The sequence below is a fragment of the Zonotrichia albicollis genome, chromosome 1 (assembly GCF_047830755.1).
Source record: "Zonotrichia albicollis isolate bZonAlb1 chromosome 1, bZonAlb1.hap1, whole genome shotgun sequence".
In the NCBI taxonomy this organism is placed as follows: Eukaryota; Metazoa; Chordata; class Aves; order Passeriformes; family Passerellidae; genus Zonotrichia; species Zonotrichia albicollis.
The window spans coordinates 23522531-23536675 of NC_133819.1; the positions used below are offsets into that span (position 1 = coordinate 23522531).

At 36.6% G+C, this 14145-nt stretch overlaps 1 protein-coding gene across 6 annotated transcripts in view; it reads left to right on the forward strand.

Moving 5' to 3' along the window:
* AKAP9 (A-kinase anchoring protein 9) overlaps positions 1-14145 on the forward strand; it is a 106748-nt gene that overhangs the window by 87031 nt on the left and 5572 nt on the right. For all 6 annotated transcript variants that reach the window (XM_014269660.3, XM_014269668.3, XM_014269669.3 and 3 more), the window contains 14 exons: positions 738-878; positions 1244-1729; positions 2139-2202; positions 2896-3014; positions 3773-3964; positions 4763-4951; positions 5586-5730; positions 6460-6679; positions 7655-7805; positions 8686-9354; positions 11047-11246; positions 12134-12242; positions 13044-13229; positions 13790-13990. In XM_014269660.3, the coding sequence (XP_014125135.2) occupies positions 738-878; positions 1244-1729; positions 2139-2202; positions 2896-3014; positions 3773-3964; positions 4763-4951; positions 5586-5730; positions 6460-6679; positions 7655-7805; positions 8686-9354; positions 11047-11246; positions 12134-12242; positions 13044-13229; positions 13790-13990 (3072 nt within the window). The remainder of the gene's footprint in view (positions 1-737; positions 879-1243; positions 1730-2138; positions 2203-2895; positions 3015-3772; positions 3965-4762; positions 4952-5585; positions 5731-6459; positions 6680-7654; positions 7806-8685; positions 9355-11046; positions 11247-12133; positions 12243-13043; positions 13230-13789; positions 13991-14145) is intronic.

Sequence of the window (14145 nt, forward strand, 5' to 3'; positions counted from 1 at the left end):
TAAAATTTCTTATTACTTCTTTGACTTGACATAGAATGGAATGTAGTACACTTTTACATGGTGTGGATGTAGAGACATAAAAATTAAAATTATAAAGTGTCTAAGACATACACGGGACTTATAATGATAAGAAAATTATACCGATTTTCTATACAGGTGTTTTTGGGATGGAAGTTGTTTATTTATATATGTTTTGATCTTGATTTGTTTTCTTGTTTTCCCACCGCAATTCCAAAGATATTTCCCTTAGTGGCTTTTCCAATATTCATTTGTCCAGATTTCCATGCAGCAGTGGTTTATTGCTTCTCAATTTAGAGCCATCAGAAACCAAACTATGTTTGATAGTCCAAAAATGGGCTTGATGTCTCTGAATGTGAGTTTCGGTAGTCAGGGAACCTAGTACTGGACAAGAAAAGATTCTAAGATCTTTCATCCAAATACAAATTTAATGCATGTCATAAATGTCTTATAAGTTAAATAATATTATCATTTCCTACTCCCTGTTGACCTTCCACCCTTTGCGGTGTGGTGTATCCAATTTATGCTTGAGTTCAGTGAACTGTGGGATAGTCTTTCCTCCCATGGTCTTAGTCTTATTTTTTTGAAGCTGCGTTAACCCAAATTACATACATTTGTTTTCCACTTTGGTCTTTTCACTTTGTAAGTTGGTGTGAAAGTGATCAGTGCTGTTAAAATTTGAATCTTTACTATTTTCCATGTTTTGTGTTGCCATGTAGGTAGAAGCACAGCTCATGCAAAGTCAAAAAGAAAAAGTGCTTATTACTGAACTTGAACAAGTGAAAGAAGAGGCAGCTGCTGCTAAGGAAGAACTGAACAGTTACAGAGAAAAGGCAGAAAAACTTCAGCAAGAACTAACAGTAAGAACCAGAGTGTTCCATATTGTATTTAAATCAAATAGTTGTACAGGACTTACTGTTCAAATATGCATGCTATAGTTTGGGATTTTTTTATCTTTTACTGAGAATGCCACCAAGAAAAGCAGCCACTCAGTGCCTACTGTGAGTGGAACAGAGCTGAGGCTGTAGATCAAATATTCACTCATTGCCAAAGTACTTGGTTTTACTGCAGTGCAACAGTGGATCTAGAGCTGTATTTCTGAGGAGATAATATGTGCTACCTTGTGTCATAACTGCTTTAAAATAGAACTAAACTGAGCGGTAATTGGATTTTAGCTGTTTGAAGTATTTGGAAGGATTGCAGTTGAGATTCTCCATATTTACAGGTAAAAGAGGAAAGTCTGATACATCTTCAGGAAGACCTGTGCAAAGTCAAAGAGAACCTGGTTCAAGCAGAGGAGAAGCTTGCAAGTTACCTGAGAAAGAACAAAGAAATTGTGAAAACTGAAGGCAAGAAGGATGCAGAAATATCGTGTGATTTGTCAGCCAATGAGTCTACTCTAACTGGAAACAGCTCCTCATCAAAAACAGACAAGACTGTGGAAGTCTCACCAGTCCTTGTTAAAAATGCAGAAATCCAAATTGATTTGCAAAATGAATGCTCTTCAGAAGAGATTGCAGAGATTGTAAGAGAATTTACTGAAAAAATTGACCAAATGCAGGAGCTCCATGCTGCTGAAATCATGGACATGGAGACAAGGCATATCTCTGAGTCTGAGGCATTAAGGAGAGAGAAGTTTGTTGCAGTACAAGTATTGACTGAAGAATGTAATAGTTTGAAGGAGGTCATAGAAACTCTACAAGCCAAAGAAGTATGTATTTTATTTTATAATTACTGAAATATTTCAGTTCAAGCTTTTGCTTTTGCTACAGAAATTCCCATATAAAATCTGTAAAGTGTGAACCACCACATGCGCAGTAAAAAACTTTAAAGTGTTCTAATGTTTCCATGGCCCTGGGAGAGATTTCCATGGCCCTTTCTCAGCACTGAAGTTTGCAAGTTTGCTCAACTATCAGTTGTTTCCTTGTGCTTCTGCCTTGAACCTGCCCTGCTCTGGGAAATGTAGGTCACCCTGTGGAATGCCTTCTCTCTCATGTTCAGTTTTATTGCTTTGATTGCAGGGGAATTGGTTCACATTATTTCCTGCTCCTTAAAAGTTTCTCCCTTACTGAGAGTGGGTGAGGGGTTAAAGACTTGATTGTTTTCTTTTCCAAATACAGAGAATCCCAGTTTCTGGATTAGCACGTTCTCCACCACATCAAGCTAGAGATGGAGGTTCTAGTGGTAAGAGATTTGTTTGTACAGTTTCAAACAGCATTATAAATTAAATCTACTTTGATATTAAGTTTACCATTAAAGAGTTTGTGTTCTAAGAAATCAAAACAGCTACTGCCCAGCTTGAAGCAGAAGCCTGTTGCACCAGCAAAAGATTCTGGGCAAGCCATGTCTGTTAATTTGGTACAAAAGGAAAATATCTGGAGCAGAGATGGGTTTTAGTGGAGGCATCAGATGCTAATTATTTTCCTTTCCATAGGAGTTTCTGTATCCTTCTTAGCTATTACATGATCTCTTCACCATAGCTTCATCATCTCCTGGTAGTATTTAAAGTTACAACTCCCTAGCAGTGGGAGATGATGATTGACTTCTCCAAGTGTAATGAAATTTTTCAAGTGATCTTTGACATAGGCAATGCAAAGCATATGGCACAAGTGTTTATGCAAGTAGTTGTTTGTCTTGTAAAATAAGATAAGGATTTTTAGGTTTGGTTGTGGTTTTATTTTTTAGTTTTGTTTTGCTGTTACTTCTCTGAAACTGAAAAAGAAAAACTATAAAACAGGTAGTCTCCAGGCTTAGAATGAACCCTTAGTGACATGCAACTACCTGTTAAAACAACAGATAAAAAATAGTTTTCTGATGCCTGTTCTTCAAAGCTTCACAGTAACCTAGCTTTCATGTTTTTCTCTCCTTTTATTTTAGACTCCAGTTCAGACTGGAGTCAAGGAATGTATCTTGCTCAGACCCAGGGATCTGACATGATATCTGAAGGAATAGATGAAGGTGAAACTTCAACAGATTTACTCCCCAAAAAAATTAAGGTAAAATAAAGACGAATCTTTTTTTTAAGGAACAAGAGTGATACTACTGAAAGTTGAGATTACCTTCTGCTTGATCATTTATAACAGAGCCATTTAGATAAGTTTTAGTGTTGACTATTTTAATACATCTTCTCACAGTGATGTGCATTTTAAATTAGGCTAAATATGAGTTTTATATCTGTAGGCTTGTTCTCAGTTATGATTATGAGAAATAAAAATAGAAGATAATTATAATTTATTGCAATTTAATTGTATTAACAATAATGTCATGATCACATGTTACACAATTTTATGGCTTCTATTTTTATAACTGTGTTATGAAAGCAAATTTTTTATTATAAACAGTAAGGGTATCATGCTTTAATTACATTTTTTAAGAAGTAATTTGTGACAAAGCCCTAGCTTCATAATAATTTCAAAAAGTGAATGGCAGAGCTCACCTGGAAGCCTTCCCAGGACTGTTTTGAAAATGTCAGTTTCCTTTAGTAGCTATTTTAAAAATAAAAAATTGATTTGACAGATGTACACTGGAAAATTTTATTTGAAATTGAGGAAAACTGTAACTATTTAATAAGTTTCTTTGTGACACATATAAAGGACCAGGTGACTCTTCTGTCCTTGATATGAGGAAGTATAATTTCCTTATCCTGATTAAATTAGAAGTACAGCTTTCCAATACATATTAAATATTGCAGTTATTCTTGTTGTTATATGTTGTTATTACTGGCCCCACTGATTTCTTTTTGCTTTTATTGTAGGGTTTGCTGAGAGCAGTCCATCATGAAGGCATACAGGTGCTGTCTCTCACTGAATTTCCATATAGTGAAAAAGATCTGTCACCTCATAAGCAAGAGCCAGAATCTCGGCTAGAAGAAAGAAAAGCTTTCTTAAGCACCATCTCATCTTTGAAAGACCTAATTGCAAAAATGGAAGTTCATAGAGAAGCTGAGGTATAAAAAATATTGTAAGATTCTATCTGAATGAAAAATAATTTATTTTAGCCTTCTAAGGCACATCCACTGTTCAGGATTAAATGCTTAAATATCCTATTACAAGATGAAGCTTTTTTAAAATGTGCCATAAAACTGCATATTGCACTTCATGGTATTACAGCTTATATTTGTTCTTCTGTGCATTGATAACTTTTGACTGTATAGGCCCGCCTTCTAAGAAGAATTCTGTTTTGAAATATGTTCCAGTAGCAGTTTAAATAGAATTTTTAATGCTGTTATTTATTGGCTCATTAATCAGTAATCTGTTAAAACTTTTGCTTGTTAAATTACCCCAGTTAGACTCCTGGATATATGCAGGTAGTTTCTATTACTTCAGCATTTTCTTTAGCATGCAAAGTGGGCAGATGAACTTCATGTCATTTAAAATTAAATCTTTTTCATACACAGTATCTGCACAATACCACATAGCTTTGTGAGAGCCTAGGGAAAGACATGTAATATAAGAAAAGTTAAAGAGTAGTGTGATATAGTGACATCAGTAGTAACTACACAGGGCTAAGTTTTCAGTTACAAAAAGCTGATTGCCTCCCATCAAAAGCAAAGCTAAAAGTTTATGATTTGTAAATGCAGAAAAATTTGTGATATGTACAGTAAACACATCCATTTGGATGAGTGACTTTTCCACAATTATTAAGAAAAGCTAAACATGCCACTGAAAAACACACACTATACATAGAAATTATAATGATGTAATCTTTCCATTTGGCTCTTTAAATTGTTTTTGTACCACTGCAGATCTATGCAAGTACTGAGTCTCCTGAAGGTGTGTCAGACTGGCGAGGAGAACTTCTGCATGCCATTCAACAGCTTTTTGTGAGGGAACAAAATGTTCTCCTTGCTGCATTTCAAACTGAACTTGCAGAAATGGGCACAAGAGATGCAGTGATGTTGATGAATCAGTTAGAGCACAGACTACAAGAGCAGGTAATATAAACTGTACTGTAGTCAAAGTGTTTGTCTATTTTAATTTTAAATTTATAAATCCATTATAAATATATGTATTAATGGTAGTTTTGACAGTCTAAGGATGAAAACAAAGTCAGACTTGCAGAAAGAACTGGTGTCTTTTAAAAGAAAAATTATGTGGCATGGGAAAGAAACTTTTGGGTGCACAAGGTACAGAATATATACAGCCTGCAGAGATCAATTTGCATTGAGCACAGTTGTCCTGAGCTTGATGTCACTAAGTTGATTAGAATTATGTTACACTGTCTAAGAGAAAAGGTAGCTTGTTTATACAAAATAATTTGCAAGAAGAAAAAGTGTTAAGGCTGCTATGGGACAGAGGGAAGTCAGTTACCTCCTCTGGAACATGGAAGGATTAGTGAGAAAATTGCAGTTTGCCAGAAAAGTAATAGCAATTTTCAGTCTGTAATTTTGATGCCTAGAAGAGAACTAAAAAATAACAAGTAGTTTTTCCAAATATTGTAATAGTGACTTCATTGAAGATGTTTTGAATGTATGTGGACTGTGAATATATAAATAAATGTGATGTCAACGCCATAGTTATTCTCATAAAAATTGGAGTTTTACTTAGAAATCTTTCTAATGCTAATAGGCTACTAGCCAGAGAGCAGCAATGGACAGCCTTCAGAATGCAGACAGAAGAAGTTTGCTGATGGAGATTCAAGTATTACATGCTCAGATGAACAGTAAGAAAAGTAACCCCAAGAGAGAGCAAGAGATTGATTCAAAAAGCCAAGGTGACTTCTGTGGTATTATATGTTGTTTCCAAATGCTTTCAGGGCAGTGCTCGTAATGTTGTGAGTGACAAAGATGGTGACTTTCTTTAGTTTCTGATTTTGATATGTGTGTTCTGACCATGCATACTTTTCATCTTCTTCAGTCTTATTTAACTACTTTTGCAAAAATTAAGGTAGTCTGTGTTCCTATGACTTATATCAAACTGAAAGTGATACAAAGCTATAAAAATGGAGCTTGAATTTTAAGGCACATTTCCATGTATATGCTTCACTGTTTAGCTTCAGCAGCTTTGAAATTATCTAAGTTGGATAGTCAGTCATAGGAAGGAATTAGAATGAAGAACAAAAGGTTCAGAGAACAGGTATAGTTTAAAACTAAGTAAAGCTCACTGTCAGTGTTTAGTTACAAATATTAGGTCAGAAGTATACATATATAGTATAACTAACCTAAATTATGTTAATCATTATCCAAATGATGCATATTGATATAGTTGCACACATCTTAGAGCCTTTAAGAAATAAAGACGCTGCAGTAATTTCTTCAAAGTATGAAAGATATTCAAGGATAAAAGTCATGGGTTTGCTTTTATTTTGCTACTGAAAGAAAATACTATTTTAAAATATCACTCTTAATAATAGCCTAATAGTGGTCGTGCTCTGGCTAGGAGAAGCTTTACCCAAACACAGTTTTTCATGAAGTAATTTCCATATGAATGGTGCTCTCATTAGAAATGCTGGAGTATAATATGCAGCAGAAGCAGTTGCAGATTCTGGAGATGCAAGTGGAGCTCCGGAGTGTGAAGGACCGAGCAGCAGAGCTTCAGGAGCAGCTGAATTCAGAGAGGATGATGGGTGCAGAGATGAAGAATGAACTTGCACAAGCCAAACTAGAGCTTGAAGCAACCCTTAAAGCACAGCACAAGCACTTCAAGGACCTAGAAACTATCAGGTGTGGCTTTCAGTGACAGTTTGTGTTGCCTGGGAAGATTATGTTTCCTTATCTGAAACCATAATTCTGATTTTTTCAGGGGGCTGGATCTCATGTAGTCCAATTGCTTCTCACTATTTCTGTAAAACCTACCTGACAAAAATAGACTTTTTACATTTCGCAAAGAATATATTTCAATTAATAATTAACTCTATTAGTTATCAAGTTCCTTTTTAAAATTTGTTGCATTAGGCTACTCTATACAAGCTAATAAATAGACCATATTTATTAAAGGTTTTTAATCTCTATGAACATGGAGAAAAAAATTGCACAATTAAGATGACTTTGCAAGTACTTCCATATGAAATAGTCTTAAATGTTTTTTGGACATGGTTGATAGCAAAAACCACAGATTTGGCACTTTGGAAAGCCATTATTGTTTATGCCTGAACCAGAGGGGTGTGCCCATGAACAGTATTATAATGTTCAGCTCAGAGATAACAAATTAGGCTAGAGCTTAGATTTGGATTACTTTACATATTACTTTATAGCTTTTTACAGATCATCAGGAGCAAGTTTCTTTTTCAAAACAGATACAAAATTTATTTGCAAAAAAACGAAAATTTAGGTCATAGATTTTTCCTTCTCCCCCCGTATATTTTTTCCCTTGAGAAACGTGGCAGGAAGATGCACTTCCATAGCATTCTTTAAGATTTTGGCCTGTGACAGGATAAGGTTGAACACTAACTGCCTCTGAGCCCCCACCAGTGGCAGCTACAAAGGTAGCAGGGTGAACACACTTGTTGTAGTTCTTGAACTATGCAACTCTTTTGGGTTTGAGTTAGTCTTGTCTTTCTAAATAGGCTTTTTACTGTTACTCTACTAGACTAGCAGTGTTTTCAGTGCCCAGGATGGAATAAATACCAAGTAACTGACTGCATCATGATAGGATTAGAGTCACTGCCTAATGTAAAGTTTGCTCCATTTTTCTTTTAGGACTGAAGTTAAAGAAAAAGCAGCTGAGCTAGATATTCTCAAGGATACAATGGCCAATGAACAGAAAAGATCAAGAGAGCTACAGTGGGCTTTGGAAAAAGAAAAAGCTAAAATGGAACGCAGTGAGGAAAGAGGAAGAGAAGAGCTTGAGGTATTCCATAATCCCAAGTGGTCTAGGACATCAAGGAGCATGAAAATATTCTTTTGGTTAACATTTCATCTCAGTTCACTTTTTTTGTCCAATGCATGCTTCATTGTTCTGTCTTCAGCTGCAGTATTATATCATCTAGAGCTGAAGAAAAATCTATAGAAGCTGTTTGGCAAAGTATGAAAAAGACCTGATGCTCATTCCATTTAAATCAATAGGAATTTTACTGTTCTTTTCAGGCCCAAGATTAAAAGATTCTATAATGGCTCTCAGTTATTCAAGGGGACAGGACACTGCTGATGGCTACACTCAGCCCCCACCACAGCCTGACTCATAAAATACAGTATTTAAGAATATGATTTAAGGAGACATATTGTTTGTCACAGTTTAAAAAGTCTGCAGTTTCACCTCATGAAAATCAAACTAGGGAGTTTACTTTAGGAGAAAATGCTTCATTAGTACCTTCCTTGGTACCTCTGCAATATTTGATATAGTGGAGAGCAGGTATCCTGGTACAAGGCAAAAGTCAAAAAAGCAATAACTTCAACAGTATCAATTTATTTACATCTTGAAATACAAAGCTGAAAAATAATTTTCACAGTTTTAGAAAGTGAAAGCAGCTGGCTGTCTTCAACTTCAGAACTACAGTTGTTTGTATCCCACTATAAAGTATTTGTTAAAAAGATTCTTTTATGAAGTAATCTGATTTTAGAATAAAGACATCTGTAATGTATTTTAGTATCAGATATAACTGCAGCATCCAGAGTATTGTCACATTACTTGGGAATAGCAAAACCTGTTAAGGCAGCATATTTGCACTTTGCAGAATTTAATGGAAAGTATGCGCAAACAGCTTTGATCAATTCTTGTTTTCTTTTGAAAGGACCTAAAGTTTTCTCTTGAAGATCAAAAACAAAAGAACTTAGAGTTAAGTAAACTTCTGGAGCAGGAGAAGCAGCTGTCAAGTGATCTGCAGCAGAGGATTGAATCCCAAGAAGCACTCAGTGCTGCCCAGCTGTCACGTGAGCGAGGCCGTAACTCTGAGTTGCAGGTGCTTCTTGAATCAGAGAAGGTTCGAGCTCTCGAAATAAGCAGTGCCCTAGAAAGGGAAAAAGAGCTGTGTGCTCAGCTTCAAAGTGCTGAAGATAAGGGGCAAGCTGGAGCACCTAATCCATCTGAGGAATTGCTTAAAGAGCTACAGAAGCAAATGGATGAAAAGCATGACCGTATAGTGGAGTTAGTAAGTGAGATGGAGAAGTACAAACTGGAATCTGTGCAAGTGAGACAGCAAATGGAAAAAGAAAGGCAGATTCAGAGACAAGCACTACAAGCAGAACAAGATGCTAATATAATAGTACAAAAGAAACTCCATGAACTGGAGTCTAAAGTAGAAGACCTTCAGTGGCAACTTGGAGAAAAGAAGCAAGAAGTTCATAAATTAGGGAATGAAACAAAGAAGTTGCAGGAAATAATCCAAGATCTACAGAAAAAAGAGCAGGAGGATGAAGGAAGAAGGGAAGCCAAAAGGACACCAAGCCACAACCCAAATGAGGTACAGTAGGATTAAAAGTAATGTGTAATATTGAAATATACCATTTAACTTTAATTTTTTTGCTCAATTTTGTGTCAGTGTGCCTTGCCTCAATCTGTAAAATAGCCCGCAGATTACAGAACATGGGCGCCAGAGAATGGAAAAGGGAAAGCATCCCAGTTTGCTTCCTAAAACTATTCACATGCTTCCTCCTGAGAGTGAAGTTATAGGAGTATATAAGGAGGAGCGTAGAAGTGTATAAGGAGGAGCATGAGGAGGAGAATGCATCTGGGTTTATACATACACTTTGTGTCTCAGTACAGGAGAATGTTCCTTGCAACCAGTTGCAGGAATGAGCTATTCCTACTCAGGAATGCCCCTACTCAGGTCACTGCCCTTAATCTGTAGTTCATAAACTGCAAGGGATCTTTGAAACACCATAAGGGATCTTCCAACAGCTTCAGTAAAGAAATGAGTTAGCAATCAAACAAGCATATGTATGAATATGTGTATGTTAGCAAACAAAATAGAAGAAAGAAATCAAAGTAAAAAATCAATTTAAGAATTATCCTAATTTTTAGTTGAGTGAAAGTGCTGTCTCTGTTGCCTCTAAGTTTTTTCACTGTCATAAAAAAGTTAGGTGAGTTTTAAAATTCTTTTTTAATTACTTTTAGAAACTTGCTTGTAAGAAGTAAGTGTTGCTGGTGAGTGATTTGTGGGTAGTCACAGAGAGGACTGTCAGAAGACTTGCTTGCCTCTTTGTTCACCATGTTTTTGCCCATCCTGTCATCATTTGTTTTACCAGTTACTTGCATGTGGAGCCAAGAAGGAAATTTTTCTTTTCATTTACTTTGGCTACTGGTTTTTCTCTTCTGAAGCATTGGAAATTACCCACATCTAGAGGCAGGCTGTAGAGTGTATTGGGAACTGTGACAGCAGCAGCCTTCCTGCCATGCTCATTTTGTGCACCTTGTTCTTGGGCACACAGGGAGCTGCCAGCACTGTGGTCAGCAGAGTGTTCCCTTGGATCAGGGTAGCAGCAGCTGTTGGGGTTTTTTCCCTTCCTCATTAGCAGATAGTCTGATCTGCTTTCCAGGACTTGCCTGGAATTTCAAACAACGAATCTCCTGCTGTTTCCTGTGATGTTTGAAACACTCTGACTTTCTTATTTGGTACTGTCCTGTAGAGGAAACAGCCAAAGGCAGAGCCACAAGCTCAGGTTTCTTTGTGAGGGTTAGCAGTTCTTGCATGGCAGTTTTGGGAGGCTGGTACCTAGGAACAGCTCTTCAGTGCTTGTGCCTGCCTGGGCCTGGACTGACCTCCATGACCATGGTGGTCTCTTTCAGCCCCTGTTCTTCTGACTATAAATTTGTTACCAAAACACATAGGCCCAGTTTCCCAGAATCCTTGCAAAGCTGGTAAAGGAGCTGCTGATGGAAGAAACAGAAAGGCTTTGTGACATCCTGCTGAGTTTTTTTCACTGGATTCACACTGTACTTCCATGATTGCTAGTTCTTAGTACAGAAAGACACTAGACCTTTCACGAGTGATAGTTTAGTGCTACATTACAGCAGTGTTGTAGTCACACTAAATTTGTCAGAATTATCTGTTGTTCAGTTTCTGAGTATGTTTCAAAATCATATGTTTTCATTTTACAACACTGGATCACATCCATTCTATGGATATATATTTAAAATACATGTTTCTTTCCAGACTACCTGGGATACACCCAATGACAGAACAAGAAATTGGGTTCTCCAGCAAAAAATGGAAGGAGCTGAGACCAATGAGCTGACTTACCGCACACTGACGGGAGATCTCTCTGCTGCTACTGAAATTCTGGAAAAAGTCAGACAAAAGCTGCAAAATGCATCTCCAAAGCTGAAGCAGTTGGCTCGGAAAGCTGCTAGCAGGTTAGACCAGTTTTCAGCAATTTGGTTTAGTAAATAGCAGCCAGCAAGCTAATATATTGGGTTTGAATCCTAATTCACAGACTGCAGGATTTAACTGAGTTTGGGGTTGTTAGTTTTATTGTGTACAATACATGTACAATTTTATTGTGTATGCTGTCACTTGAGATGTACTGATGGAAGACAGGATCACAGAGTATCAAGTGCTGCTCCGTAAATCCTGTATGCTTTAATAGGGCCCTTTCTAAGGCACAGCAAAATAGTCTTTTTTCCTCTGAAAAGTGATAAAGTTTATTTGGGTATGGTATAGGTAGATGAATTTTAAATAGTAATTAAATAATTCATCATGTATCAGGGAATTAATATAGGGATTATTGTTGTGAATTATCCTCCTTGGGGAAAAAATTATTATGGTCAAGTGAAACTGATCTTGATTCTTATTTTTGGAAGGTTACTGTCTCCATAAGATTAAAAAATATCATGGTACCAGGTCCATGGGAGGTTTGAATCTCTGTTTATTTTGCTGTGATGGTCGTTTAATATTAAACATTCCTTCTGAAACATTTGCAGAATGCAGTATATATGGAAAATACCCTAGGACTTTGATAACACAGATTCAACAGATTTGTGGGAGGCAGAACCACTATTTAAAATGTGCTTCATGTAGAATATCCCTGTCTACAAATGAGTGGAAACTGTTCTATATACTTATTTTTTAAAACAAGACAATTTTGTTTAGAGTCACTTAGCAGTCTGGGAAATGTTGCCCTGTCTCCAGTACTGCTGAAGTGACTTACTATAGATCCAGTGCATAGGAATCCATGGAAAGTCCTTTAAGTCTGGCTCCTGGTGTCACAGCTGATCTGCTGTTGAAACCCCTTTTGTTTCAGATTGCAGTTTGAAACAGCAGATGATCAGGACTTCGTTTCAGTACAAAATGCTATTGAAGAAGTTATTTCAGAACTGAAAATACTACCTGGATTGCCCAGTCTGGAAGAGGTGAGAGTCAATGCTGTAACTTTGATGAGAAAGTTAGGATGAAGAGCTGTGAAAAACTGCAGGGAGTTTGTAAGCTTGTACTTATTCAGGTCTTTATAGGGGAAAATTCCATAGGGGAAAATTCCAGCAAGTGTTCTGACTGGAGTTTGTAAAGTGTAAAAACCCCGTTCCTTTTTTTTTTTTTTTTTTTCAAATTTTAATACTTTAAAAGTGATTTTTCAACTTTCAAATCAGAACTTTTCCAGTTTCATTTTAAATTTCTGCATCTCATGGCTTTTTCTTTAAGATATTTTATTTTCAGTAGTAATTCTATAACTGAGGAAACTTCTATATTTACCAAATGAAAGGCCACTGAAGATTGAGTAGCATGCACTTCTATAAAAAAAAATGAAGTGAGGTAATCTCTTGCAAAGAATTTGGCAATATTTGATTTTTAAGTGAGCTTGATTTGGTCCCTATATTTAGTCCTATATTTTAAGCAAGGATTTTCAATGTAACTTGAAAAAAGCTTTGAGGCTTTTCTTTTCCTCCAGGTTAGATAAACATAAACATGGTAGAAAACTTTGCAAATTGTTATAGCTGGAAAAATTGAGCTTGTGTGAAAATACTCTGTTGTCATATATACCGTGAGTATAGACATCATGATTTGTAGTTTACATGTACAATGAAATTTTTTATATGAAGCTGATACAAAGCCATTATCATTATCTATATAAACGTTTTTCACTGTAAGCCAGTTATTTTCAAGCTGGCAATTTGGATCAAACAGAAGTTGAGTTTGGTTTTCTTTATTCCTCGTAGCTGAAGATGGTGCTGCCGCCAGGGACTCCATCCAGCTCTCTGACTGAGAGGCTGCTCAGGCAAAATGCTGAGCTGACAGGCTTTGTCAGCAGACTGAGTGAAGAGAAGAATAATTTGAGGAATGCTGTTATGAAACTGGAGGAAGAATTGAGAAGATACCAGCACAGACAGCCTTCTGCAGACTATGTATGTCCTTGGTGGTGCTGATCTAATGAGTTATGTATGCAGACGTAAAAGCCTTATTTCTTGTCCTGGTCACCCAGTTGAGAGTGATCAAGTTATCTGTCTTTCTTAGCTTCCCTCTGCAGAGTAAATTGATGTGAGTTATTCTTGTTCAATGGTCAGTATGCCTCAACTCTGCTGAGTGTAAAACTTCGTGATTTCACCCAGCTTCTTTTTTGTTAACTACTGTTTTATTTTAAACACTTTGTACCTTTCTTTTTTATCTCTATCTCATCACCATGATAAGGAGATCCAGGTAGATCCAGATAGCCTTCAAGATCAAGAAGCTAGTATGATCCAGTTGAGGGGAATTTTTTTAGAGAAGCTGTATTTTTCTGGGGCATTGATTGGGCTCCTGAAGTCACTGTTTTTGAGGTGTCAGAGTGCAAGGGTGGCCTCAGATCCAAGCACTGAATAGTTTTTCTCATTAATTTTATGATCTCTCCACCAAACCAATGACTAGAATGACATGGCCTAAGCTTCTCCAAATTATGTAATTCAAATTCAGTTTCCTTTGTCTTCAGTCTTCTAGGCACTCATCAGATGTTGGAGTTAATATTGATACTCTTGTTGCTTCTGAGAAGGAGATTTGGAACAGAGAAAGGCTGTCGCTGCAGAAATCTTTGAAACAAGCTGATGCTGAACTCTCCAGGCTGAGAGCAGAGCTCAGGAGTGAGGCTTTCCTCAGAGAACTGGGATCAGATACTGAAAATGCTGTTCTAAGGGTAAGATTGTTTTCCCCCACATACTAACTACAAGTGCTTTAAAAATTTTGATTTGGGCTTATTTTTCATTGTGTTCACTCTGCTTTATTCTGAGTCAAAAGATACTAATTCAGTTTTAAAATTTTCATATTCAGGTATCTGACTATTATTTTTTC